General features: G+C 42.6%; 1 protein-coding gene across 2 annotated transcripts in view; it reads left to right on the top strand.

Annotated features, from left to right (window-relative positions):
• The first annotated feature begins 200 nt into the window (after nt 1-200).
• Nucleotides 201-27,766, top strand: part of ITPK1 (inositol-tetrakisphosphate 1-kinase) — a 145,027-nt gene continuing 117,461 nt past the window's right edge. Inside the window, exons 1-2 of one of the 2 annotated variants that reach the window (XM_069018127.1) lie at nt 201-351; nt 623-796. In XM_069018127.1, the coding sequence (XP_068874228.1) occupies nt 702-796 (95 nt within the window). In that variant the 5' untranslated portion in view covers nt 201-351; nt 623-701. Of the gene's footprint in view, nt 352-439; nt 481-622; nt 797-27,766 lie in introns of those variants that run through there. The other variant, XM_069018128.1, reaches the window with a different exon arrangement.

The raw sequence follows: 27,766 nt of genomic DNA, 5'->3' as shown, positions 1-27,766 counted from the left end.
CAGAAAGGGGCGCTGTCTCTTTAAGAAGGCGGCGCGGGCGCCCCCTGGCGGCGGCGGCGCGGAGCCCGGGGGGCGGGCGCGGCCCCTCGGTGCTGCCGCGGGGCGGGAGCATCCCGGTGCCCGCCCCGCGAGGTGGGTGGGAGCGGAGCGCAGGGGACGGCCGGGAGGAGGAGGAAGTGGAGGCGGCTGCGAATAGCGGGCAAATGGGGAGCTGAGCGGCTGCAGCAGCAGCACCAGCAGCAGCCCCAGCACCACCACCACCACCACCACCGCGGCCGCGCAGCAGCAGCAGCAGCAGCAGCGGCAGCGACGACGACGACGAGTGGGCACGGAGGCGAGCTCGGCGGCGGGGTCCGTGCCTGCGGGCGCTGCGGGCGTGCCGCGGGGCGGGCGGCGGCGGCGGCGTGGTGCCTGCTCGGCTGGGCGCTCCGGGGCTGGTGCGGGGAGCGGCTTCTCTCTGCCTCGGCGAGCTGCCCGCCGGTGCGGGGAAGGGCCTGTCTGGGCTGCCCGCCCGCCGGGGGCTGCGCCTGGCGCGGCTCGGCGGTTCAGCGGAGCGGGCGGGCGGGAGGCAGCGCCCGCCGCGGGGAACCGGCTGATCCTCCTTTCTCTGCTTCTCTTGCAGCCGTCGCTTGGCAGGCGCCGAGTGCGAGCGTCAGCCGCGCTGCCCCGCCGCCCTGGTCGCCTGCTCGCGGGGCGGCACCATGCAGACCTTCCTGAAGGGGAAGCGGGTGGGATACTGGCTGAGCGAGAAGAAGATCAGGAAACTGAATTTCCAGGCCTTCGCCGAGCTGTGCCGGTAAGGAGGCGGCCCTCGCCGCGGAGATCGCCGGGGCGGACGCCGGGGCAGGCGGCGGCCCCGGGATGGGGCTGGGGCCGCTCCGTGCTCGGCTGTGGCCCGCGCCTTCCTCGGGCGTACCGCAGGGCTCGGTGCGGGGATCCGCGGAGCCGGCTCTGCCCGCCGGGACCGGGGCCGCAGGGCTCGCAGTGCCCCGGGCACCCCGCCCCGCTGCCTCCGGGCCGGGCTAAGCGCTCCTGCCTTCCGCTCACCTGGGCGCTGCCGGTCTCTCCAGGGAAGCACTATCCGGGATGGTGCAGCGTCCCCGTGGGTGTGCGAGGGCCCGGCACAGCCCCACGTTACTGCCCGCCTGGGTGCACTTCTGTCCCCTGCTTCCCGAGAGGTCTCTGGTATTCCCGTTGAAATAGTGTAATTTGGGATCTCTGCGGACTTTCTTACGAAGCCGAGTTATTATTAGAAAGAGTCAAACGTCTGGGAATAACTTTCCTTCAAGTTGTGTGAAAACATGTAAAATTAGGGTCTACAAACCCCTGAGTAAGCTTGTATTCATTTGAGATGTGAATAAGCATCTGAAGGTGGTATAAGCACGTCTATTTTCTGCTGTCCCAGAGGTAAAGGTTAGTTTGATAAGCTGTAATTAGGCTTTATCTGTATAGCTTAGAGGATAATTCATGCAGTATATTACACAATTTTATTATTTAATTGGGAGTTTAAACTCCTTATGGGTCCAAGGTCTTGTGACATATACATCACAATTTCTGATACTGAATAACAGCTTTTTCTTACTTCATTCTAATAGTAAGTTTATAACAAGGATACTAAATCAATTTTGATAATTGGAAATATGCTGCAAACTTTACAGAATATATTATATGGGATGTCAAATACACTTTATTTAAAGCATGTCATTCTAAAATCACCAGTCCCTGTGAAATTTCTGTTGATAGCACTTGCTTCTTTCTGTAAAGATGAAGGAGGCAAAACAGAGAACTATTTCAAGAAAGTGACAGAAGCTTTTACATCAGCTTTTGTACTTGACATTTTGTATCCCCTCCATCAAACTTCAGCAAAATTTACTAGATTTTTTTGGAAGTATAGAAAGGGCCACAAGTTCTGGTTTAATGTCTAATTTCACGTGGTTCTCTAAGCAAAATTCTTGTCGATGAATAATGCTAAGTTTTGCCCTTGTGTGAGATTTTAGGTTAGTTATTGTGATGCTCAAAAATACACTTTTTACCTCTATTAGGCATATGAAAAATGTAATTTTTAGGGCTTTGAGGTTTGGTATAGGCTGTTTTTCATGCCTGGAAACTACAGTGAATCTCAGAAAATCCATTAAAAACTTCTTGGTATTATGTACTGTACATTGTTGTATTTAGGAATCTCCAAAACTGACTTTTTGTCCTCCATTGTCCTTGTTTCTCTTTTTGACTAAGTGCTTTGCTTCATTTTTCTCTACCTCAGAAATACCTTACACTTGTGTTACATAGCATGGATCCACAATTTCTTTGTGTACTGTATAAACTTATTCATAGTTTTGGGTCCTCATGGTGCTGTGAAAATTGACCCCAAAGAGTCTCTCTTGCTACACTTTACTAATTTCTTGGTGAAAATTAGGCTACCTCATCCTGTACAGGCTAAGCTCAATTTGAATACCACTTACAGACACTGGATAGAGGTGGCTGTTCATACATGCTTTGGTACTTTTAAAAGCATTATTAGCGTTTCTGTACAAGCAGAGTTAAATGTTTAGTTTAAGTATCAGTACAGTCATTGGAGCACATTCTGCTGATATCTTGGATGCTCTGTTTTCATTCCCAGTAACTTCTATTGACACCAAAGGGAGACTGCATTCATTTAGGCAAAGATTTCAAGTGTTTATGGATAATATCTACTTGATAACTTGTGTGTTTGTAAACTTTTTTTTTCCATAGACAAAGTCATGCCAAACTCAGCATACATCTTACTAGAAATCTTGTGTATGGTAAAAAACAAGACAAGCATACTCATTCCTGTACAGTGATTCATGTGTTAGAGTGGACTATGTGTCTGTCTGTCTACTCTATGTGCTTTATGGTGACTGCTACTTGGAATTTATTTGCCTGTTGCCTAGGGATATACTTTCCAGATGACTACAAAGTTCAGATTTGTTTGTACGGGTTTGTAATGGAGCAGTTATATAGTCCAGGAAAGTAAGAGGAGCCTCCTAATGAACTCCTGAAGCATGCTGGCTTTAAATCAGGGGTATTGTATTGTTAGGATAAGGAGAATCTTCATTTCTTTACAGTTTGCCAGGGCAGCCACTTCTTGTGCAAAGCACTGACATCTGAAAGAGGTCATGGACAGACATTTCAAAATCTGTTCAAAGCATTCTCTGAGAGAAGGACTCTAAGAGCTGGACTGCTTTCTTAAGCATGGCTCCAGGTTTTATGTTAGATTGTCTGAACTGAAAGGAGACATGAGCCAGTGTGAGTGGACCAGCAGTTAAGGTGCAGCTTTGGGGCATAGGCAGCCCTGCCTTCAGCTTTCTGCTCCACAAACACTGGGCAGGAACCTTAAATACTTTCCTCATGTTTGTATCCAACTTGAAACTTCTGTATGACTGACATGGGAGCTGTCCTGCCTGAACATAGTGTATTGGGACTTTTGCCTAACCTTTTTATCCACAAGGGAATCTTCCTTTTATCAAAGGCCTTAGAGTTCACCTGCATGTTTGGTCCTCACTGAGACAGACGAGATATATCCCACCTGAGCCGTATTCTTAGTAGAGCATAACTTTGTAGAGATAAAGGTAGTGCCAGTGTTTGTATCTACCTTCACATTTATAGGCCAGACCAGTGATCCCAAATTGTGAGTTGCAGCCCAGTGCAGACCTTAGTGCTTCTACATCTCCTTGGGGTTTCTGAGCAGAGTGGTGAGAAAAAAGGCAGTGTGTTTTCACAGGTCTGTTGCAGAGAATCAGTGATCCCTGAATACTGCCTTAAGAGCTGTTGACCTGGAGGATAGAGCAGTTGGCCTGTCACCTGGGAAGCCTGGTTTCAAGCCTGCAGCTGATATCTCCCAAGGGAGACCAAACCTGAAGATAGGCCAAGCTCACTCTGATCCGCTGGCTGAACCTGCCACTGTGTATAGAGAGGAATGTGACTTCCCTCCCCAGTGCCAGGTTAGTCATTCTCCCTGCTATGTCTGAAGCACCCTGGCAGGGGCATTCCTTTGGGATGAGGTGTGTCCTCTGTTCTGGTCTGTTTCCTGAGGTGGTTTTTGGTTTTGCCCAGCAGCTCTTTTCTATATAAGCTGCTTTGTAAGCTGGCATTGGAGCAAGACTTTTATGTTCCGTTCTGTGCATAGGTACAGTTTCAGTGGTGAGAAGAGAGTTTCTGTCTCAGTCTTGCTGATAGGAAGGCATTCCTGTTTGAGTTGTGATACGGGGTTGAGCTCTTTTATGTGGAACAGGGCGCTTGGTACGTGTTTCTTACACTGTCAGTGAATTTATTAGGCAACTTACTACTGTTGCCAAGTTGTCCTGTGCTTTTAGTAAAGCTGCTAGAACACCATGCTTTGTGTTGCACTTGGAACTATCTGCATTCCAGCATATATGCTGCAGCTGCAGTTCCCTGAGTGTAGGGTGCTTGTGGGACTGCAGCGTGCAAATGTCTGGTTTGTGCATCTCAAATAGACTTTCTTGTGAGCCTTTATGTTTTGCTCCTCTTAAGGTGGTACAGTTTCAGAGCTTTTGGTTGCTGTCTGTTGTCAAAACATAGAGTATCTATTGCCTACTCAAAAGTAAACAAGGTTTCTAGGCACTCCTAACTGAGAATTTAGGAGCCTGTGATATAAGGGTGTAGTTTTGATGTTGTCATGTGTCCCTGCTGCTGCTGAAAGGAACAGTTCCTCCTTTCTCTAGATGCTTGGTCTCATCCTCTGTCTCAAGCTGGGTTTAATGGTTATGCAGTTGGCAAAGACGCTCAATCCAATCAGTTCCATGCTCATCACACTGACCTTGGAATGGCTGTCACTGTGCAGGTGCACGAGCACTAATACGAGGTTAGGGAAATGTAGGTGCCACATTCCATTATAGAGATGGGAGAGCTGTTGTGTGAATATCAGATGGTGGTGAGGGCTCTTGGATGCCCATGTTATCATTTTGTAAAATTTGTGTGCTGCTGGGCGTTGTGAATAACGTCTGTGGACGTTGTGAATAAAAAGACTCCTGTTCGTGCCATATGAGGAGTGGCATGTACGCATAAAAACGCCTATATATCTACTCAGTAAATGAGTTGTGTGTGTTTGGCACCAGTTAAGATTAGTGAGATGCAGCCATTTACAAATGTCTCTTTGCTCTATAAAAGCCTCCATTTCCTTGGTAGTTGTTCTGCTTGTCAGCTGTTACTATGGTCTCTTCTGGGAGCTCTGGAGATATGAGGCAGTAAGGTCACGGCAATATGAATAAGTTATAGTGATGTGAAGTGAAATATGCTTCATCCAAGAGGAGATAATTTAAAGTCACCTAATTGTAAAGGATAAGCTACTTCTCAGTTATTTTGGACAAAAGCATTCACATGTGCAGCTTGTAAGTTTGCGTGGTAATGTGGTAGCTTTTCTGTGTAGCTATATACATAAAAAGTCAGAATTTCTTCTAAATGGCATGTAGAAAATGAATAGAAAGGGAGTTGAAGAGTTGCCTGAAGATGTAATTCATGTCGTAGTAAATCCCACAATTTGACTGATAGAAGAACAGTGCTTGTCCACCCTAATGGCCAGATTACTTATGGTAAGAATTTACTCTGCTGTGGGTTTTTTTGTTTATTTATTCTGTTTTGGTTTTGTCTTTCTTTTTGTTTTGTTTTTGTTTTGGGTTTTTTGTTTTGTTTTTCATAAAACAGGGTGAGCATCTGGGAGGAAGAAGTTCTCAGGAAATGATAGAAATGCTGAGAAACTCAAATTCTGCCCACAAAAGACAATGGAAGGGGGGTGATTGAGTTATGCCTTTTAGTAAAGCTCAGTTGTCTTGATTATTAGTGACCAAGCCAAATTGTCATCTTCCCTCCTTGAGAGATCATCCATGTCAAACTGATAGCATCCCCTGACATGCAGGAAGCTGAGTTATCTTGGTCCAGTTTGGATTCCTAGGTGCTATGCACTGGTGAAGACTGTTCAGAAGCTTGAGGCTGTGTTCTTGAATTGCGACCTGCATCAGTTCCACAGGCCTGGGATTTAGCACAGAATTTTGGGTATGTAGCTCCAACAGAGCATCTGTCAACTGTGCTGAAGACCATTTTGTTATGACAGGTCACTGTCATAACAAAATGGTGTGTTGGTTTGTTGGTTTTTTTTCCATTGAGTTATGATGAGGCTATTTTGAGGCTGATACCAGGTCGATCTGCTGAACATGGCAACCAGTTGTTTTTTTTTCCCTACCAAAATATTAGTATGCCTAATTTAAATTTCTGTATGGCTTGAACTTGTTTGTCTTTTTTTCATTTTCTTTAGGCTAAATTGATTCTTCAACTTCTGTCCATTTAATTTTTGTGATATAGTTAAGTATTATTTTAGCACATGAGAAATCGCACTATCTAGTAATCTACCATAAAATGGCAAGCACTGTTGTCAGTGCTGTAGATCTGTATGGTTCTCTTTTTCTCTTCTACACTTTATTTGTGGTTCCTTGTGTGCCATGGCCTGTGCACAAGAACCTAAACATGAGTTTTAAGACAGATTTAAGAATAATGCTGGTTTGAGGGTATTAAATTAATCTGTTTCTTTATATAGCAGGCATGAGGTATATTACATATTTTTTCCAGGAAGAACTCGGGGGATTTTCTTTAACCCCAATTCCCCACAAAAAAACCCTAAATACTACTTTTGTTAAATGTCTGGCTTGTGCCAGTTAGCTTTTACAGCCTTAAAAGCCATAAAAATAAAATATATGTGTGTTGATCAATAGCTCCCATTGTTGGTTGTGTTAGTCTGAAATACTATATCATGAGAAGTAACTGGGGGCCAGATGGGTGGGTAAGTTTCTTTGACATCAACTCTTAAAGACAACTGGCCTAATGGTAGAAATTATACTAAGCCATGAAAAAGTGTTGAAGGTAGTAGCAAAGGGTGTATTTCTTGGAGAAGAAGCTCACTCTGTTTCTGGATTTCTGCTCCTTCTGGTCATGTGTAGAGACCTTACATCCCAGAAGAGCTGGATATGCGTGCATTTTCTTCATCTCTGAGAGCACCTACTGACAGGCATTTTTCTCACAAAGAAAGAGCTTGTGGTGTCACGTTTGCAGAACCATTTCATGGGAACACAGCGCAGCTGCTGGACAACAGAAGTGACTGTAACAATCACCCTTTCATAGCGACTCTGTTTTGTGGTCTAGCAATCATTTACCTCAGCTTCAGGAAGTTTGTGTCTTCCTTATGGCACATCCCTTTACCACAACCTGTTGGAACTGATACGCAGCAAAGGAACAATAAGCCTGGTCATGTGGCAGCTTTTCTGAGAAAGATGTACATTCTTTTGCAGATCACAGGCAGAATACAAGTTGACAGAGTTGCCAAAAAAAAGCCCCAAAAAACTCCAAGCAAATGTCATCTTGGGGTGTGTGAGTTGGAACAGAGCCTGCAAGGCGCGTGAAGTAATGCCTCCATTCTGCACAGCACTGATAACGCTGCTGCAGTAGCCTCACCTACTGCCTTTGGTCTGGGGCACAGCATTTCAAGGAAAAGGCAGATCAGCTGGGAAGTGCCCAGAGCAGTGAGAAGGATCAGAGGTTTTGTAAATACAGTGTATTGTACTGTGCTATTCAACATAAAGAAGAGGTTGGAGATGGATCTTGTCTGTAAAAAGCTGTTGCAGGAAAGTCAAAAATCCAACACGTACTCCCCCTCCTCTGCCAAGTATATTCCCCAGTTCTGTTGTAGGTAGAAGAAAAAGTAGTGGCCTTCAACTGTGCCAAGAAGGGATGATAGGCAAGTGAAAAAGATACTGTAATTGTCTAGGCAGGCAGTGGAATTTTTTGCTTGAGAGCTCTATAACCACCTTGGACAAATATGCTGGGAATGATACAGGCCTGTGGTGCTGTTTCAGGGCAGAGATGTTGACCTCTCCTGAGGTCAGTGCTGTTCCTGGCTTGGTTCAGTCTGTAATAGTGCAGAAGGTACCTGAGAAACTGTTCTTGGTGTACATAAGTAGCTTGAAGTCCATTTACTAATTTGGGAGTCATGACTTGGGAAGTCTAAGCACACAGTCTTAATGTGTGTAGATCTCTTGAACGTAGAGGCTCAGTGTGAGTGGGGTGTCAGAGATGACAGAAAGTGTTTCCTCTGTCTTAATGTGCTGCATCTGGGAATTGATAATATCTCCTGATACTGGCCAGATAATGTGCTATTCATCTCAACAGTTGACACTTTTTGGTGGGATGACATTCCTGAACATGTTCCAAAGAAAGAAGGAAGTAGTGCACGTGAAACATGCTAAAATAAGTGTGATAATAGATAAAATAAGCACCTGGGCTGGTCACATCTGTGCTACAGTGTTGTGGAACAAACCCTCTCTTGTCTGGTTATCTTCCGTTTTCTCATTTTTGAGTTCAGTGTTCAGTCCTTGAAACAATGGCTTGTTTTGTACTAATGGAATTTAACTCTGCTCAGAAGGAGTTACGTGGTTAATATGATTGAGGAGGAAGCTGCTGATACTTCCATACTGTCCAAATACTACAAAAATACTAGTTAGTATTCAGAGAGAAATCCTATTTGGAGGACAACCACGCTCTTTTGGAATGGCTTTCAAAATAACTGAGTTTCACTGAAGGAGATGTCCTTTATTTCCAAGCAGAATGTCCTTACTTGTAGTTCCTTCCTCCCAGCTGCAGTGCTTGGGCTAATTTGAGTGGAGTGTGGTTGCCACTCATGTAAAATAACTCCTGTGAACTGGGAACCAAATCAGAAGTCTGCTCTTTCCCACAGCCAGGGTACTACCTATGCAGGCAGTAGGGTGTAGGCACATTGGGAGGTTGCTCTGAGGGCTGTCGAGGCTCAGATCTGTAGAGTGGAAAAAATCATGTTTCCAGATCTAATGGCAGTTTTAGGAAAGTAATTGTCAGATCCAGGCACAGGACTTGGAAGCAGGTTCAGTTCGCATCAAGCTGTTTAATCTTCTCCCTTCTGATGCCAGTTAGTGAAGATTTCTAACATGTCTTGTCTTGTAACATACTGCTGAGTCAAGTTTGCTTGCTTGGAAGAATTCAAAGTTGGTCCTTCCTCCTCAGAAACAGGCTTATTTTTGCTCTTCATCAGACTCCTCACAGACTTTTCTTTCTCCTTGTCAACAAGACATCTTCAGTTCTTTCCCTTTGTAGCACGCTGGTTCTGTGTGTGCGGTCTGGGTCCTGAGGCACTGTCTCGTGAAACTGAATTCTTCATGGTGCCACTGGCAAGAAGAAAAACAAGTAAATGAGACATGTTTGTAGCAAAATACAAAATACTAAATCTTGAGCTGTGAAGCCATGATGCTCCTGCCTGTCATTCTGAAGCCCCATGGTTGTCTCATCAGACTACACCACCAACAGTTGTGGATATTGGGGGTGTCCTGCCCCCCCGCTTCCCCCAAGAGCATTAATGAACTAAAAATCAGTGTTTTAAGAGACCTCATTTGAGTTAAATGTTTTGGCATAAGCAACATAGACGTCCTTTTCTGAAATCTGTGTTTTAACATGCTGGTGATTCTTTATACTTTCTGTAATTTTCTCCCTGATGTTAGGTATGGATAAATACATGCAATACTGCAATGTGTTTTGTTACAGCAGGAAGAAGTAGTTCAGAGGATTCTCTGGAAACAAGGACCTTGGCACTGTGTGTTGTAGTGCTTAGTAATGGCTCTTGCTGCCTAACCTTGATAAAGTTATCTTCATGTTGGAGTTGGGGCAACTGGTTAATAGCTGATAGAACAAGTGATGTCTGGGGTGATTAATGGTGCTGGAAGGAAATGATATCATAAAGGTTTACTTATGAAATGCCACGCCTGACCCACTGGCAGCCACAGTGCCACAGTCCTTTCTCCCTGCTGTTCTGAAATTACTTTTGTGGTTTAAAAAATTGGTGGGATGACTAGGCTTATTCCTTATGTTGTCACCCCACTCTCCCTACAAGGATGAGAAGTGTCATCATTTGTATCGGTGGGCTGTGAAACACTGCCTGCTTCAGCAATATGGTATGTTTTAGTGAGTCCAGCAGTGACCACTTAAACCTAATTGGGTATGTGTGTTTCAAGGGGTTATTTCCTTGTAGTTAAAAAACAAACCACAGAAATGAATGTAAATACAGAACACTCTTGTTCTTCAGCTTTATCTGCATGTCATGCAGCTGTGTGTAGATGCTGCTTTGTTCAGGAACATGCTGTTCCCTTGATTACAAAATCTCATCTCAGTTTTGGGGAATTTACAGGCTGAGGATCCAGCCCTCTCTGGCTGCTGTCTGGTACCAGTGCAGACGGAATGGGCTCTCCTTGCTGCCGTTTGAAGGGTGAGGGGCTGGCGGGGGTAATGGTGAGGTTGCTCCCATACAAGTTCATCAGTATGTTTTGCTTTGTAGCAGAGAATGTAATTGCTTGGAGCTGTTTGGGGTGACCTGCCAGCTGAAGAGTTTGAAGACAGCCAAACAGACCTGAACCCAGCCAGCCAGGACCTGAAGGGATGGCTGTAGCAGTTGCTTAGGGAAAGTATGAGGCACAGAGCAAATGTGCTCACCTTCCCCTTGGCAGACCCTCCTTGCATTCTGTCAGTCACTTCTAGAGACTTTGGTGGCAGCAGTTGTGTCCGTGGTACCACCTTTAACAGCCACAGATGGATCTGCTCCACATAAACCTATTAATGCATTTTTGAACTCTTTCATTTCTGCCATCAGGGGAACATAAGGAGGCTATTGGCGTTTGTTGGCGGTTCTCTGGTTTGGCCATGAGTAAAAACATAAGCAAATACAAAGTTGCATTTGCTGTGTTGGGGAGGGGGGGGTTGGGTTTTGGTTTTAGTATGTTTTTTTTGTTTGTTTGTGGTTTTTTAAGCCTGTAAAGGAATAGGTATTACTTATTTTTAAGTGTATGTCTAGGTGTTCATTTTACAAAAACACCCTGTCTCTTGGCTAATTAAAAAAAAAAAAGAAAAATTTGGTCAAGATGTCTTGAAAAGCTCAGAAGTCAAAAGTTCTTCCCTAAAAAGAAAACACTTTCCTGCTAAAAATAAAATAGCTTCTAGAAGAGGGAGGAGGAGCTAAGAGTTTGGTACAGTTTAGAAGCCATCTTCTAACTTAATCTAGTGCATGGTAATCTGTGACTTGAAATAACAGTCGAGGGGTTTGTGGAACTTAAAAGCCCCTTGTAACTGAAGAGAGAAGAGTGTACAGATCCTCATTTGTTGCCTGATGAGGTTAAGTGTTAGCATAGCAGAGGGGCACTTTCAGAAAGTGAAGCACTGAATTAGTACTGCAATAGTAACAGAACCCCAGTCTTTCTAGCATTTATGCCAAATGTGCAATTAATTTTTTAATAAAATCTGCACCTGACTTTTGTCTTATATTGAGAGCATTGAGTTTTTCTGGTCTTCCTATTGATTTTTTCAGTTAACATTGCCTTTCTCAGGTCTCAAGAATGACTTTGAGTTGCTTCAAGTCTGCATTCTTTCACCCCGTTGTCTAAAATGGATTTTCTTTGCCAGTAAGTCTTTAAGCACAGATGTGCATGCACTCAGCCAGCCTCATGGTTTTAGAGTTACTGTGCTGTCTGGAACAGGTATATGCCGACAATGTGTTGAGTCATGATGTTTCCAGCATATGTGGCTTTAACGTATGTGTCATCTGAGATAGTCTGGGTAAACTGTGTTATCAGAGACTCCTGTACAAGGCACCCTGGCATGATAGAGCTGTGTGTGAAGCTCAGCATTCAGATACACTTGCTAGTTGGAGGGGTGGGAAGAGAAGGATAGAGGGAGCTTGTTCTGAGGTTGCCTGTGGTGCTGCTCTTGTTTTGTCGACAAAGAGGGAGCTTAATTCACTGGAGCTGTCAATCTGGTAGTTTTCAGGCATTGAAAGAAAACTCCTGTAAAACTGTGTGTAAGAGGGAGGAAAGGAAAAAGAAACTAAGCAAGACTACTATTTTGATGAAAGATTGATGATATAAAAATCCCCCCACAATTGTAGTTGCTGACCTGCACACTGTATCTAGTAGAAAAGGGGAAAGCGTAAAAGGGAAGTATTATTGCTGGCATATTGGGTTGGAGCACTGTGTGCTGGGGGAAAAGTACGTGATGGTAGACTTGAACAGCACCCTTTGTCCCTTGGTAGAAGTTTTCTTTTTCAAAACTGCCACCTTTTAAAGCTTGTTTAGTCTGTGGAGAAAAATAGTTTGTGCTACACTGTTACTTGTTCCTGGTTGCATGAACCGCAAGTGGGAACTGGGGCAAGAGATCTATTTGCAAGTGAACAAGCACTAGATGGGGTTATATTTTTTTGACTTTGTGGCTTGATATTTTGGTGTAACCTTTCCTTCTGTCTCAAGAAATAGATCAAAGTCCAGGGACTTTGTCCAGCTTGAAGTGAATTTTGAAAAGAGTAGGTCTTTTTTTGACCTTTTTCCTGAACAAAAATTTTAACATGCTTTGAATAGAAAGTACAGGCTTGCTGCTAGATAGGGGATTGAAACTCCATTTTGTTTTTCTTTCTCTTTCTAATGCTATTTTAGGCCCTCAATTCTCAGCATCTGGGAGGATGTGTGCTTCAAATTTTGGTTTCTGGTTTTTTGGTTTTTTTTCTGTGATTCATTAGAGTGAAAAATCTTTGGTCATAGGCATCCACCAGTCTAAATTGCTTTTGTTTGGGGCTAACTTAGTTTCAAGAACTCTTAGCTAGTGTCCTTTCTGATTCCTTTGTTAGTGCAATGTGACTAGCTTTAGTCTTTATGTGTGCTATAGGGCATTGATCTTCATCACTTTTATTGCTTACTAGTGATGGATGGTCCATTTTCAACTAGCAGTGCTCCTCAAGGTAGAGCATTCTTGTGGATCAGAACTTGCTCTTTTCTGTAAAAATAGTGGATCTTGGTGTTGTCTGGCCTAAATGTAATTTAAAGGTTCTCTTAGATATCTTTTAAGTATCTGACAGGTTATCATTGGTTCCAGATATTGTAATCAAACCGCATGGATCTTTAGCATATAGCTCATGTCTCCCTGAGAAGGCTCTGGAGAGTAGAGAAGACTTTGCTTGATTGATGCTGGTCAGCTGCTGTTTTAATTGTGAATGTTTCTAAGAGACTGGTGGGATGTAAGTGCTCATTTGAGTCAAATAGGAGTGGAGCCCACAATGACACTGTGAGGAGTGAGAAGTGATTGAATGAGAAAGGCATCGGGTCATTGGGGAGTTTTGTCTTTTTTCTCTGAGTAAAATAAGCTCAAGTGCATAGCAGAGAATTGAGGTTGCAGCAAACTATCACTTCCCAGGTGTGCTGTGCTGACCACCAGCTCTTGTAGTAAAAGTCTTTCCTCATTTTTGTGCTACTGTGTTAAGTGGTTTCCTGATCAATGAAGGGGCTGCATCTTGGCTCACAATAGGTATTGTTTGGGTGGGGGTTGGCACAATATTTTTGTGCTGTGATTTGATCCCTAGTTTGTCTTGAATAATCTGTTAAAATGTAATGCTTAATCCCTTTCCTTTTTGGCAGGTTTTCCTGTAGTATTTTTGCAGTAGTAATGAAACAGTGTAGCTCTGCTTGCAAGAGAATCACTGAAGAAAAACAGTATTTTGGGATGTTTCTTTTGTGCCTTTGGCTGTAGAACAGAAAGAACAGCCAGAGGCAGAGTAGGTTGGACCTCCAGTCTGACACACTGTTCATATGTTAACAAATAACTTCCCTGATTTTCCCTAGTTTCTCCTGTTTGCCATTGTGAAAAAGTTCTGCAGAAACAGATATTGGGAAATTTCTTCAAACAGGGAAATATGTTTCTGAAATCACAGAACATGGTTAGAACATTTACTACAGCTAATGTGTGTTTTTAAAGTCACTTTCGTACCAGCAGACTGTGGAAAAGCATGTTTCTTCCCTGCCCCCTACCCCAAATTACACTAACTGCAATTAGGAGACCTTAATTAAAATGCTTAGTTTGTAGCTTGGGCAAGACTTTGGAAACAAAGTAATTTATTCTTAGACAGCTTTTCCAAAGATTTCTTCTGGTGCAAAGCTGTTTCCTGATGTGTAAGATCAAGATCTCTAAATCTTGTTTCTTAGACAAATTAGATGGGGGACAAGTTCTTTGTACAAGTGCTTATTCCTGAAAAAGTAATCCTTGCATATGAGTTAGGTTGAGATTCAGAAAAGCTCCTACTTTTTAAGGTGTTGAGTTTCTTTGACCTTGGTGGGAACTGATCATGTTCTCAGATTTTGGACTAATCCAGCTCACTCTGAAGGTATTAGGAATCTCTGTAGCTGGATTCCTTGGGAACTGGATATTCTGAACTGGTGTTCAGATTTTTTTTCTTTTTAAATGGAAAGCCTGAGAGACTTGGAATGGAATGGAGATTGAATTTTTTAATGTTGGCACAAGTTTGATGGCAGACCTGGATCACCACATGGATTTCTTTCACCGGCTTGTTCTTGCCTTGTACCATAGCTACTGACAGCAGGCACTTAAAAGATGGCATGGCTTGATAAGAACAGCTGATGGCCAAGAATCAAAAAGGTGGTAGGTAGTAATTAAAACATGCAACCATGATGCCATTGAAAGTACACTAAATGCCTACTTGGCCCAGGGAAGTATCCAGTAGTGTAATTTGAAATTTGTTTTTGTAGGACCAAGTACAGTATTTGAGTTTCCTTTTGCTTGTTAGTGCTGTTGTCGCCTTTTCTTACGTTGACTGATATGTGGGTGTGAAAGCTCCCTGGCAGAATAGACTTTTAGCACACTTGCTGCTGGTAGTGAAACCTGAAACACAAAGTGTTTGTTTCTGGAAAATGTGCATGGTCTATGTGAAATCTCCTGGTTCCCTCTCCCTTTAAATTGAAGTAGATTGCTAGTTGTTTAGGGCTGATCCAGGCAGACTGGAGCAGCCTAGCAGTGCTGTTAATATTAAAAGGCTTGTGCTGGAGGATGTTTTTGGTTTAATATTTTTCGGTCTTTGAATTAGGTAATGTCTGTGCGGGGCTGCTTTCGGTAGCTGCTTTGGCTTTGAGAGGATCATTGTTGGAGCCTTTTATAAGAGCCAGGATGAAGGTTCTCTTTCAGTAAAACTTGACTTCCTTTTGATGAAATAAAAACTATTAAAAAGTTAACTTTTTCTCATTCTTTGTATGTCTTCGAAAGTGAAAATTTTTTCCCTGGCTTTTTTCCTTCTCTCCAACACTTCAGGAAATTAAATTATTTGTTTAAAATGCCTGTTGTCGGTGTTGGATGCCTACAGGAACTCACAGGTATTTCTGCAAGGCCAATCCCCAAAAAAACTGAGAGATGGACCTTTCCTGCTGTACTGTAAGTGTGTAGTTTGACTATGAGTTTTTGAAGCACTCTGCCCAGACAGTTTTGAAATATGAGTCTTAGGTGTATGTAGATGAGCTGGGAACAATTGAAATGTGTTTAAATCTTGATGTCTTCCATGTATTCACTAGGACAGGGGTTTTACAGGGAGTTTCCAAATCAAGGAATACTCCCCTTGCCAGGAGAGACTAAGGACCCTTGAATCAGACACAGGCCTGGTAGCCAAAATAGGGTTGGCTTTTGGCTCAGTAGTAGGCTTAGCTGTAACTTAAGTAAATTTATGAATTTTCTAATGAATTTTTCTGCATGTCTGAAGTAATACAAACCTGTCAGAATGCTGTTCAGTGGCTTATCATTGTATGTGTTGCTCATAGATCATTGGATCTTGAAGAAGAGCCAGTGTGTGTATTACTTCATCTTGTTATTTGTCAGCAGCTCTTAATTTACATTTAGCTATTCCAACACATAGTTCAAAATTAAAAATTAAAGTTGTTAAAATTTGTCTCCTCATTGGTGATTTCTGTAAGGAATTATTATTGGACCTAGTTGTTGAGGATGCCAAGATGTTTTAACAATTTTAGTTCACTCAACTGCTGTTCTCTTTCAGACCTATTTAGCTTATGAATGTTTTCAGTTCATATACAGAGTAAGTTACTCAGTTTTTGCCAAGCTAAGATTTCATCTTGCATTGACTTTCCTAAGTTGGTAACTTTAATTTGTGGTGAAAATAAAACCATGGTTTGAAAAGCAAAGAGGAGAGGAGGAGTCAGGAGGCTGTGTACCAATCCAGTGTAGAAGAGAGTGTGATAGTGGTAAGGATTGTTTTCTTACTTGCATTTTTCTGTACTTCTTGTGTGGCTGCCTGAGTTCCAAGAAGGCCCTTGTAACTCTGTAGAGCAAGTAGTTGCCATTTTCCAAGTGCACATGAAACCTGCTCAGGAAAATGAAAACTCTGGAATCTACAAATAAATTTGAGCTTGAACATAAACCTGCTTAGGCTAATGGGAAGGTTTACCTAAATTGGAAATTTGGAAAAAAAATCCCCCAAAGTAGAAGTCTTTTACTCTTCTTATAGCAGCTTATCTATGAAGGTACTATATAACTTATTCATCTAGCTGTGAACTTAAAAAAAAAAAAAAAAAAAAATCACTTTTCAAGTGATTAATTTTCTTTCACATCTGTATGTTGTTTACTGGGACCAGCTCTTCAGGAAGTCTGCACTCCTCTGTGTTTATTCTACCCAGTTTTACTTGTGTTAAACATCTGAAAGGCTCAAATGATTGTCTGGTTGAGGGTTGTATCAGCAGTGGTAACAGCTTGGTTTTGTCATGCTTATTTAAAAACTAAAAGATCAGGTATAGTCTGCAGCCTTTTTTTTCTAAAAGAAGTTGCTGTTCACCATTGTACCAAGTAACTATTTTTTCCCTTCTAAATGAGGCCTGGATCTCCTAGGAGATTTGAAGACTGCATAGTTATTTTCTGAAATACAGGATGATTTGATGCATCTTCTAAAATGATGTTTGAGAAATAGCACCATATCTCTTCCCAGTGGCCAGCAAGCAGCACACAGCAGTGTTTCAGTCTTCCCTTACAGGTGAGGATGTAGCTGTGTGAACCTCTGGCCTCAGATCCCATCCTAACAGTGAAAGTGGAGCAGTGTAATCTAAACACTCCCAAGTGAAAAAAGGGGGCAGTTAATAAGGTGAGCTCTTGTATGTCAGTTGTCTCAGTCACAGGACCGAAAACAGTGTGTCTGCAGAACACAGTGTGTTCAGTTAATCTCTGGGTATGTGAACGTTTCAAGGAGTGCTCTCACAGGAAAGAATAAAATGCCAAACCAGAATGAAACCTTTCTAGACTACAAGGCCCTGTGCCTCCTCTCCTGGCTGCTTTTCAAATGGACAGCTGTGAGCCGTATGTAGGAAAGAAGATGGATGTGGTGATCAGAGCGGGCTGCCTGCTGTGATGCCCTGAGCTGGTCTAAGCACCCTTCCTGATCCAACACAAGGGTCATGCATGCACTTAAGTTGGGGGGCTGTTTCTACTTCTTCTGAAGGAAGTTTATGTTGTTGAGTTGTCCTGGTGTGATACTGTGTTCTTTTTACCATGATTTTGTGGATGACTTGTAGACTAGTACTGGCTTCTGAAACTGCATGTTTGCATCAGGGAAAGGAGATCCTTACTCTATGTGTTCATATTTTATACTCAGATTGGCAGTGTGCCATAGATTTCCCATGCTGTTGATCTGTTGGAGAATGCATTTCTGGTCTCTCTCCGTTGCTTCTCTAAGGTATGATTTTTTTTTTTTTTCATTCTTTTGTTGGATTTTTGTGGGGTTTTGTTTGGTTTTTTTGTTGTTTTTTCAAGGAGGAGATTTAAATGTGGTCCTTTCCTCTTGGCTTTGTAAATCCTTTGGAAGAAATTCTGTATGGTCCCACTTGTGTTGAAGAAATTATGTTAAGCACCCTGTGACTGGGTGCCAGGGGAGGCTTAAGTTAAGCATTAGGCAGAAATTCTTCACAGAAAGGGTGATTAGATACTGCAGTGGACTGCTCAGGGACATGGTGGAGTCATCATCCCTGGAGGTCTTTAAGGAAATGCTGGACATGGCACTTGCTGCCATGGTTTAGTTGACATCTTGGTCTTCAGTCATAGGTTGGACTTGAACTCAGAGGACTTCTCCAACCTAGTTGATGCTGGGATTCTATGTGTGATTTGTCCATTCTGCAGCTGTGTGGTAAGTGGTAAAGGGCTGCTAGAGTAGTTTCCATTTTGAATGGAGTACTTGGTGATGGTACTGGCCCACTGTCCAGCTAATGCAGCTGGTGTCTTGAGCATATGCACAGAAGTGATTAAATTCAGGGTCGTTGTTGCTATGCAGGTACCAGTTTATGGCAATGTCCAGAATGCTCACTGATGTTCAAAAACTTCCTGCTGGTTGCTTTGGGTATGAAAGATATGATGGTCCCTAGCAGGTGCTTTTCTCTTTCCCTCCATGCTACCATGCTGTGGAGGATAGAAAAGACAGCACGACAGCTGCCACCTTGTCTTGTATCACTGGTGTGAGAGAGCAGCAGGGACGGCTGCAGTATTGCAGTGCCCTCCCAGGCAAGGGCTGGGGGGCTGGGAGTTCTTTAGCCCTCTGTCTTTGGGTCCCAGAATGCACAGGTGTCACATTTGGGGTTTCTAATAACAGCAAATGAAGGCAGTGGGTACTGCAGGATGAACATGGAAGGACTCAAGAGGAGTTCCTTGCTTTTGTGTGGAGTGTAGGATAGATGGGCCTTTGGAGTAAGATGCAGATGTGGCCAGGGTAACTGTTGAGTCTGTGGGATGCAGCTAGTGGAAGCCTCGGTGTTCCAAGTGAGAGCAGTGAGGTGGGTGAGAGAGTAAAGAGCACCAGCAGTAAAAGTGAGGGACAGCATGAGAGGCAGAGTTTGCAGTTCTAGCCTCCTGTCCCTGGAATGTGTTTTGATTGAGGCACTGATGGGACTCAGTACATCCTCCTCAGAGGCTGCAGTTTTAAAACCCATTTCATGTAAAACCTTTCCACTGAAAAACTGAATTCTAACTTTAGCTCTTTAAAAGTGCCTTTTTACCTGGGTTTATAGAAGAAATACAAACTTCTGCTATGTACATGAAGTGTCTGTAATGGTGAGCTTCACATCCACAGCTTCTGTTGCCTCTATTTTCTGAGCATGTTCATCATCAGCGGAGGTGTTTGGTACTCGACAGCATAAGCCTGCCCTGCCTACTTACACTACTAGAAAGGTGCAAGACCAGTGATGTTTGGCTTGGTGCCATTAAATTACAGCACACGAACTGTATGGCTGTAGGTGAATAGAGACATCAGATCTTGAGCAAGCCGAGCACTGAGGCAGTGGTAAACTTTCAGGAAGAAATTAAAAGAAACTTATTCTTTGGTGTTACGTTCTCTCTAGTTCTCTCTTGTGTATGAGCAGAGGCAGAAATTTAATATCAAGTTCAGCACACAGGTTATCTTTGGAATCATCTGTAAGCAGTTTACTGTAAGATAGGGTGCAAGACTTTGTGGGTTAGTGCCTTAATTATAGTGGCATATTTATAGAGAATTATTTGAAAAAGAGAAATATTCCTGCTTTTAACAATATTAAAATTTTCTTTTGTTTTCACATAAGGGCTTATTCATTCTTTCTCAGTTCATAGCCTTAAATGGCCAAAAATGCAGTTTTACATTTTTTCTTTCATTTCCTAATCGTTTGTCTGTAGGCTTTTTCTCTCACTAGTGGTGTGGGCAGAGAAGTTAATTTTCACCAGGGAAAGTTTCTGAAAAAAGTCTAGGTGTGACTTTACTAGGATTTTTCTAATGAGAACACCACAATGTGAAAACAGTGGAATCATAATTAAGTGATCTTTTACCTTTCCAGTGTCACTTCTGACTGAATATGCTGAAGACAGACAGGGACATGAATGAAGATGTAGTGTAGCTCTGTAAGCAGGGTCTGTGGTTTAAAAGTGCCCTGGAGCACTTGGCTGCTGTTGTAAACTCCATTGGAAATTAGTAATTGGAACTGTAGGTACTATGTCTGACCAAGATGTAGGTCAATGCTTTTTTCGGTTCAAAAAATTTGCACTTTAGTACTTTACACTGGAACTGGTCTGAAGCCAGGCTTTGACAGAGGGTCCTGTTGCAAAATCAAGGCTGGCTGTGGTGCTGTTGGACTGCCCTGGTGGGCTGTTGTCAGCTGTGCTGGCTGGTCTGCAGCCTTCCAGGTCTGAGTGCTGTCTGTGGGACTGGGGGGATGTTTGGCTGGTGTCTGCCTTGGGGCAGTGATGTGGAGACATGCAGGCCAGGCTGGAGGAAGATATTTATGCAATGTGGATATGGATGCTAGACTTCAGAGGGAGGGAAAAAAAGCAGGTGTTCTAATTATTCTTGCAAAAATATAAATAACCTGGCAATTTTTTTATTTTTATCTGGAAACTAGAGAAAATAGTTAGGGGTGACATAGTGTTTATTGAGATGTGGGGGAGTAGTCCAAGTAATATGACAGTTTACAGTCTCTTAAGTGCAACTTTTGCAAGGTTTTGATTCTCATTTTATAACCATCATGACATTTTTATGGTCAACTGGGATGATTTTGAAGAGGAATGTTTTTGCTAAATTGGATTAGCTTCTGCCCTTAAGGTGATGCCTGTGTATTTGGTACCTTGGACTGGCCAAGCACAAAACCCTGCCAGTCCATAATACCCACCCAGTGCAGGAGTGAAGTCAGCAAGGCTGAGCAACCACGTGCAAGGGGGTGGTTACGTAAAGCTGGGTGTGGAGCAGCCTCCATTGCTATGAAACACAGCTGACTGCAGGATCTGATGTGCAAAGAGCTGTGAAAACATGCTGCCAGGGAAAAAGACTTCTTGGGATAAGATATCCTGCTGTTGCAGATAGATGTGCTAGTGGAGTGTAAAAGCAGACACTTGTTCAAGGATTTTCTTTTGCCCTCACAAACAAGAATTCATGAAAATATTTGGAGCAATTTTTTTATTTACTAAGAGATTGAGAGGTAAATATGTACATTTGCAAATTTTAGTAGTATAATATGGTTCAGTCATTTTAATTTACTGTTACTTGATAACTTAAGCAACAGCAAATGGGATGAACAAAAGTCACGTTACTTATAGTTCAAAGATCTAAGACATTCAGGATTTTTGACATTATTTGAAGCTGTAATTTAATGCAGATTTTTTCTTATGTATAGTGATTCTTCAAGTTCTTATATATATTTTGGAATTACAGCAATTTAAAAGTTGTAACAAGTCCTTTTCCTTTATGTTGATTGTATCTCCAATTAACCTGTGATGCAATTCTGGCAATATCTTTGAGCTGATCCTGTGTATAACACTGTTGAATGTGAAAGCCCTGAAGAGAAAACACGGGGTGCAGCAGTGTGCATCCAATAACGAGCAATGTGGAAATCAGTCTGAAACAGCAGAGGAGTCGTCAGCTTCTCCTTGCCTTGTGTTGTGTAGTCACCTATAGGCTTGAAATCCCTGTGCATGGTATAACAGCATCTCCACAGTGCTTATCTCCTGTGTCTACAAACAAAAGAAGCAAGCAAGAAAAAATTACTATTCCTGTCCAAGGGAGAGTTGTTCTGTGATCATGTGTAATCAAACATGTAATAAACTACTTGTATTTTTCCTTCTAATTAGTTGCTGCCGGTTATTTGGATTGAAGAGTGAGTTTCAGGAGACCAACAAATATACCCCAGAGGAAAACAACTAGCTGCTACTGTGCCTTTGTGTGACTGCCTCTCCAGATCCCACTCTAAAGCTGGATCAGCTGTGTATATGTCCACCTCCTTAGTGATAAGGACAATGGTAATTTGGTAGATTAGAATAGAAATGTAGCTTTTCCTTTTCCTGTAAGAGGAATTCAGGTTATCTTTTAAAGTTATCGGTGTGTTGTGATCACACCAGTGTTGTAATGGAGAGGGGCGGGTACCAGATAATCTAGATAAGTCTATAAAGGGAAGCAAATGTAAAAGATGGAGCTGAACTGTTGGCCAAAGGCTTTTTTTTTCTGAGAGGAAGAAGTAGCATATGAGTAACAGAGCTCAGGTACAATGGTAGGATTTAGCTTGTTGAGGCAGCTTCTAGAAAATCTGAGGAGGCCCAAGAAATCCTGTGTCTCTCCCAGTTATGAAGTGTGGCAGACCTCCCAGCAGATCTGCAGCTGGGCTAGAGTGGAATCTGGTTAGAAAATGGAACAGCATTTTGGGGGTTGTATATCAGCTCCTGCATGCCCTGGCCAAATTTGGGAAAGTTGTCATCTCAAAACACGTGTGTTCAGTCACTGATGGAAACAATGGGTGTAACAGTTGTTGTCTAGGCTAAGTCAAGAAAAAAAACCAAGGCCGGGATGAATTAGGGGGCCCTCTGTGTTCATGTGTACCCCAGTATCAGTGTGAGAGAGAGGAGCAGCAACGTGTGCCATGGAAGTTTAGGGGTGTGGGAGACAGCAAGGGCACATGCTGTGGGTATTGGCTCAAGGCAGAGCTCTGAAGGGACCTCTTGGGCAAAAGTCACGCCTGCAGAAGGACTGAAGCTAATCAGAAAAAGAATGTTTGGTTCACAGAGATGGGATGCTCTAAATTTCTTGCAAGCAAACAGGATTTGTATTGAGCTTCTGTCTTTGTCATTCACTTCACTTTTCAGACGTAAGCTGTTTTTCTAACAGCTTGGCTAAAAACCAGGCACTATTTGTGTTTTATGATTTATCTGCTACTGCTTAAAGCAAGAACCCTATGGACTGGAAGAAATGGGGAGAATTTTAATCTTTCTCTAACAGCAAACTTCAGTGTAATGTAGAGCAGATAAAATGCCTGATAAAATAGATGTATTTGTAGCACATACATAATGTGCTTCTCTGAAGTGGTCTAATCACCATGACAGAATTTGCACCAGCTAGGGTGGAGATTTCTTGGAGATATTGTTTTGTGCTTTTCAGGTGCAGAAACTATGGTAAATGAGGGACACTTCCTCTCACTGTCTAATCTCTGGTCCAGCTTCAAGTTTGTACTTTCTGACCTTGGCTGATCCTATGCCTATCCCTGCTCAAAGCTTTTGGTGTATTTCTGTGAATCTTCATGGTCTATATTGCTTTGATATTAAGAGGTTGGCAGCAGTACCTTGTTCCCAATGTTGGATTTCCAGCTCCTCAAACTGCAGCCCTATCCAATGGGATCAGTGGAAAACTCTGTTCTCTTACCTGAACTTTTTTGCCCAGGGTGTGTGTGTTGGGCTTTTTTAGTTTATTCTTTTTGATCCCCACCCCAATTTTCACATCAGCTATTAAAATGATTTTGTATGCTTTATAATAAAGAACATTATTAACTTGCCATCTCTCCATTTAGATACTTGTTAAGGACCATACTCAAATATTGCATGTTGCAGAAATTTTACTTCATTTCCAGGATTGTGTGTAGTTTCTGTAGACCATCAAGAATATTCACTGCAGCACTGTCAAATGCTCTATCCTATTGCTTCTCAGGGAAGTTGGCCACATGTCAATAAATGGAATATTTTCAAACAGTATGATCACTTGCTGGAAGCCAAGCTTTCATTTTATTATAAACCTGTCTACTGAGGCTTCCAAATAAAGTAAAATCATTTTTATTTGATCTACGGTGAAGTAAACTCGAGCAGAAGAATCAGTTGCAGTGGAGGGAAGTTCCCATTATTGGTGTTGGCATCTGCATCTGTTCAAATGGAGAAAAGCAATCCAATTCACATTTCTTTAATTTGTACTGTGTATTTTCTGCTGAACATCTTTTTCCTCTCAAATAGAGTACCAGACTGCAGAAGTGCACTGCTCGGATTCTAAGTGCTAGTCTGTTTTCCACTGATGTGGTTCATACAGTGTTTGGGGAAGCTGCATAATGAAATAAAGGTGAAATCCAATTTCATACAGTACTGAACTGCTTTTAACCAGCTTTTTATTTGGGGCTTAACCAGCCAGTCCTCTTTAAAATAACAGCTGTGTTCATAAGTACCCCAAAATAAAGGCTGAAGCTTGAAATGCCTCTCAAAGGAACAAACAAAAGAGGAACTGATTGGATGAGTTATGTGAGCCTGAACTGATACAGAGTTTGAGGGGAAGAGCTTTATAGGAATGTCTGGGCATGCTAAACCTTTGCATGGATGTCCTTTTAACCTGATTGTTACCTGTGCCAGTGTGTTCATCTGGCTGCAGTAACTTCCCTGCACAGGCTCCTGTTATTGGTTATGTCTGTGAATCTATGGCTGACTGCAGTTCCATAGAGGAAAATTTGCTCTGTGCATATGCAAACAGTGGTCACTTGGTGAGTGTAAAAGACAAGAAATCACAAGGGTTCTCAAAGGTGATGAAACTTAAGGGAGGCTTGGTGACTGACTTGTACAGTGCCAACACACTGTCCCTTACAGAGAGGAAAAATCAGGTTTCTTCACTGAGCAGACATGGTAACTTTCTCTTGTTTGTATAATGAAGTTTTGCACAAAGAAGAAAGCCCCAGACACCTATATATCTTACTTGAAGCCTGGCTGGAGCTGAATAAACTCATTTTTGCAGGGCAAGTTGCTGAACTTAAATGCGTCTATAATTCCTGCCAAAAAAATGCCCAATCTCTTTTAGAGATCCAAGTAGTGAAAAAAAATTCTGTGTATTGCACATTGCTCATGCATGTCTCAGTGGGTGTCTGGCCTCTATAAAAACTCCCAAAAGGTTTTTTCAAGGCTGTTTGCCAAAGTCTTGGAAAGTTGCAGAGGATGTACAGCCTTTGGTTTCAGAGTTAGTAGATTAAAAGCCATTTCTAGATGAAAGCTGGCTTGGCAGACATGCCTTTCTCTCTGTACCCCTTGGCTTTAGCAGAGTGGAAATTGCATGTTTTCTGTTGTGGTGTGCAGGAGACCTGCAGAACCTGCAGCACCAGCCTGGGGCCCAGAAGAGCCTCATCTCACTGGCCATACTGAACTGGTGATCTTTGTGCAGTGAGGATGAGAGCAGCTGAAGCTCCTTCTCAGAACATCAAGGCATGTCTCCAGTTTAGAGACAAAGATGTCATGTGGGACAGCGTCAAATGCTTTGCACAAGTCCAGGTTCATGGCATCAGTTGCTCTTCCTTTAGCCACCAAATTTGGCAGGCACAATTTGCTACCTGTCACCAATCACCTCTGTGTTGTCCAAGTGTCTTAGAATAGTTTCTAGGAGGATCTGTTCCATGATCTTGCTGGGAAGTCTCCTGTGAGAATCGGGGGTTGTGTATGTGGGGCTGTTCCTATGTGTTTATATAGGGCCTCATCTGCTTGGTCTCCCTGGTCAGGTGATCTGTGTCAGACCATCACTACAGTGTCACCTGTCCTGCTGTCCCTTTAGGCCTGACCCATAAGCTCTCAGTGTGTTCCTCATTCATTCCCAGGCAGAGCTCCTTGCACTCCAGCTGGTCATTGACATAGAGGGTGACATCCTGTCCTCGTCTCCCTAGCCTGTCCTTCCTAAAGAGCTGGTATCCTCCCATTCCAACTCTCCAGTCATAGGAACCATCCCACTGTGTTCATATGTTTCTAGAAACCTCTAATAGCTTCTGCAGTGAGTTTTTTTATATATAAAGATGAATACCATGTCTCTCCCTGGAAGGGATATTGTCTTCTGCCTCGTGATTCTGCTGCCTCTTCTCAGGTCTCTGAGTCATCACTGGTGTCTCATGACCTTAGAAAGACTTTTGAAAGGGATGGGTCATATGTTTGCTTTCTGCATATTAAGGGTCATATTAACATTGGTGTGACTGGGGTCATGGGGAGACAAAGGGAACTGGGAGCAGAGAGGACGTGTGTGCTCTTTGCAGCGCTTAAGGAAGCAAGCAGTTTATTGAAGCCAAAGGATGATGCTGGAGCAATTTAGCCTGCAAATCTGAAGGACTCTGACCTTTAGGAAATTAATGTCTTGTAATGGAAGATACAGTTCCAAAACAGCTTGGTTTGAAGCTGGTTTTTAATAAGGTTATAAAGAGATCATGTGGTGTGGCTGTTTGCCATAGCTGGGAACTGGAACTGATAATGTCTGGTGGGGTAAGCCTATGGCTAAAGGCTGAACCCTGCCCAATTGCTTATAATTGTCATTAGGTACTAAATCTGTCTCTGAATGCCTGGTAGGATGAATAACTCATAGCCTTTAATAATTTTTCTGTGCAGCTGTTAATCATTCCTTCTTCCCACTGGTGATTTTTCAGGTTTTTTTTTTCTTTCAAAAGACTGTGGTTAAATGTTTTCTGTCCTTGCTGGGAAAGTAGTGAGTAGAGGCTCCCAGAACCTGGGGTCACTAGCTCCAAGAAAAGAGTCTGGCAGAGCTCAGCAGCACTGATCTGTCTTAAATGCCTAGTTTAAAAAGAAAATAGATTCTTTTGAGTTTGTATTTATTGGCGTTATGGTTTTTATAACTTTGGATACACAGATTTTATTTCCACTCTAACTGGGTTTTTTTAGTGCTGAAATTAGTTGCCCTGTAACATTTCATTAAACAGACAGAAACTTTGTCTTAATATTTAGTGATTAAAGGCAGCTTATTTCCTTTAGTTATTGCTTGCAGTGCCTGTTTTCTTTCTTTCATGGCTTTTTCCTCCCTTCTGCTTAAACGTCTGAAGCATTGATGTTGGATGCTTCACTTGTCATTGCTCTTGCACGATAAGGGGTTAGTGGGTTTCCAGCTGGATCTTTGCTGTGAAATGCTGGTGAACGTTTGTGTGTGTGTTGTAGTGGGAATTCATGGCACTGCAGGTGAATACCAGAGTGATGCTGCTGCTGCTCTATCAAGATCCTCTCTTATCTTCTAGTCCCTTTCAGGGCACTTTTTTTCTGATACAGCACTCTTAAGAGGCATTTTTATGGCTGTAAATTGGATGATATAATGCTTTGAAGATGTGGAAAACATAAGATGGTTCTACCAAATGTCATGTGTGAATGGGGTGGTGGTGTGAAAATCACTTATGGTGTTGTAGTGTCTGATGTATGAGGGCTCCTATTGCTTGGACCATTCCCTGTTTATACAAACAAGGAAGAAATGCAAAAATGTGGCAACCTTCTGTGGGGTTTTATCCTATTTGAAAGGTCTTCCCCGGCAGCCCAAAATCTTGGGGGTTTTTCAGCCCACCTAGAGAGCACTTCGAGTTTGAATTGAGATGTTTTCTCCCCTGTACTACATATCTGTACCTGCCAGACTATAAAGATGCACTCTATTTCCATTCTCCTTTGGATCTATGATGCTTTACAGACTGAGGAAATAGAGAACTTCCTTCCCCAAATGCCAACTTTAGATTAATTTCAGACATAAAACTTTCCAGAATACAGATTAGTGGGGAAAAGCTTGCTAAAAGGTAAGTGTAGTTGGATATAAATTGATAAAAATAACTGATTAATTGCCTGCTGGATAATCTGTGTGCAAAAAAACAAACCACAAAAGGTCTCCCTGTTACACCAGAGTCAACTTGCCATGTTTCAGATGCCCCTGGGTAACTTCCCCGTGCTCTGATGGCTGTGGCTGCGAGCTGGAGCCCCTGGACAGCAAGCACCCCAATACTGGAGTTGCTGCTTCGTTGCTTCCCTGATAGACAATGAGGTGGAGTCCATCAGTGATGAAAAATAATGAAAGTGAGGATTGTCATGGATATTTAATAACACAAATGCAGAGTATTCTGCTGATGGAAAAGCTAAGGCAATTCAGCTGAGCTTGCCCTTATGCCAGGAGGGGGAAATGGGCTGTCCAGAAGGTTGTGGCTGGCCGGTATTGGCTGGTTTTCGGTGTGGTGGAAAGTCTTAGTGGCTGTAGGTTTTTGCTCTGATGCATTAATATTTATAAGCTCCCTTTGATGCCAATGTATTGCTTTTCTGTGAAAATGCTTTTTTTTTAATATTAAAGCAATACATTATTATTATTATTTGCCACTTCTTTACATGG

Source organism: Aphelocoma coerulescens, chromosome 5 (assembly GCF_041296385.1).
Source record: "Aphelocoma coerulescens isolate FSJ_1873_10779 chromosome 5, UR_Acoe_1.0, whole genome shotgun sequence".
Classification (NCBI taxonomy): Eukaryota; Metazoa; Chordata; class Aves; order Passeriformes; family Corvidae; genus Aphelocoma; species Aphelocoma coerulescens.
This window is presented reverse-complemented; position numbering and strand designations above follow the sequence as displayed.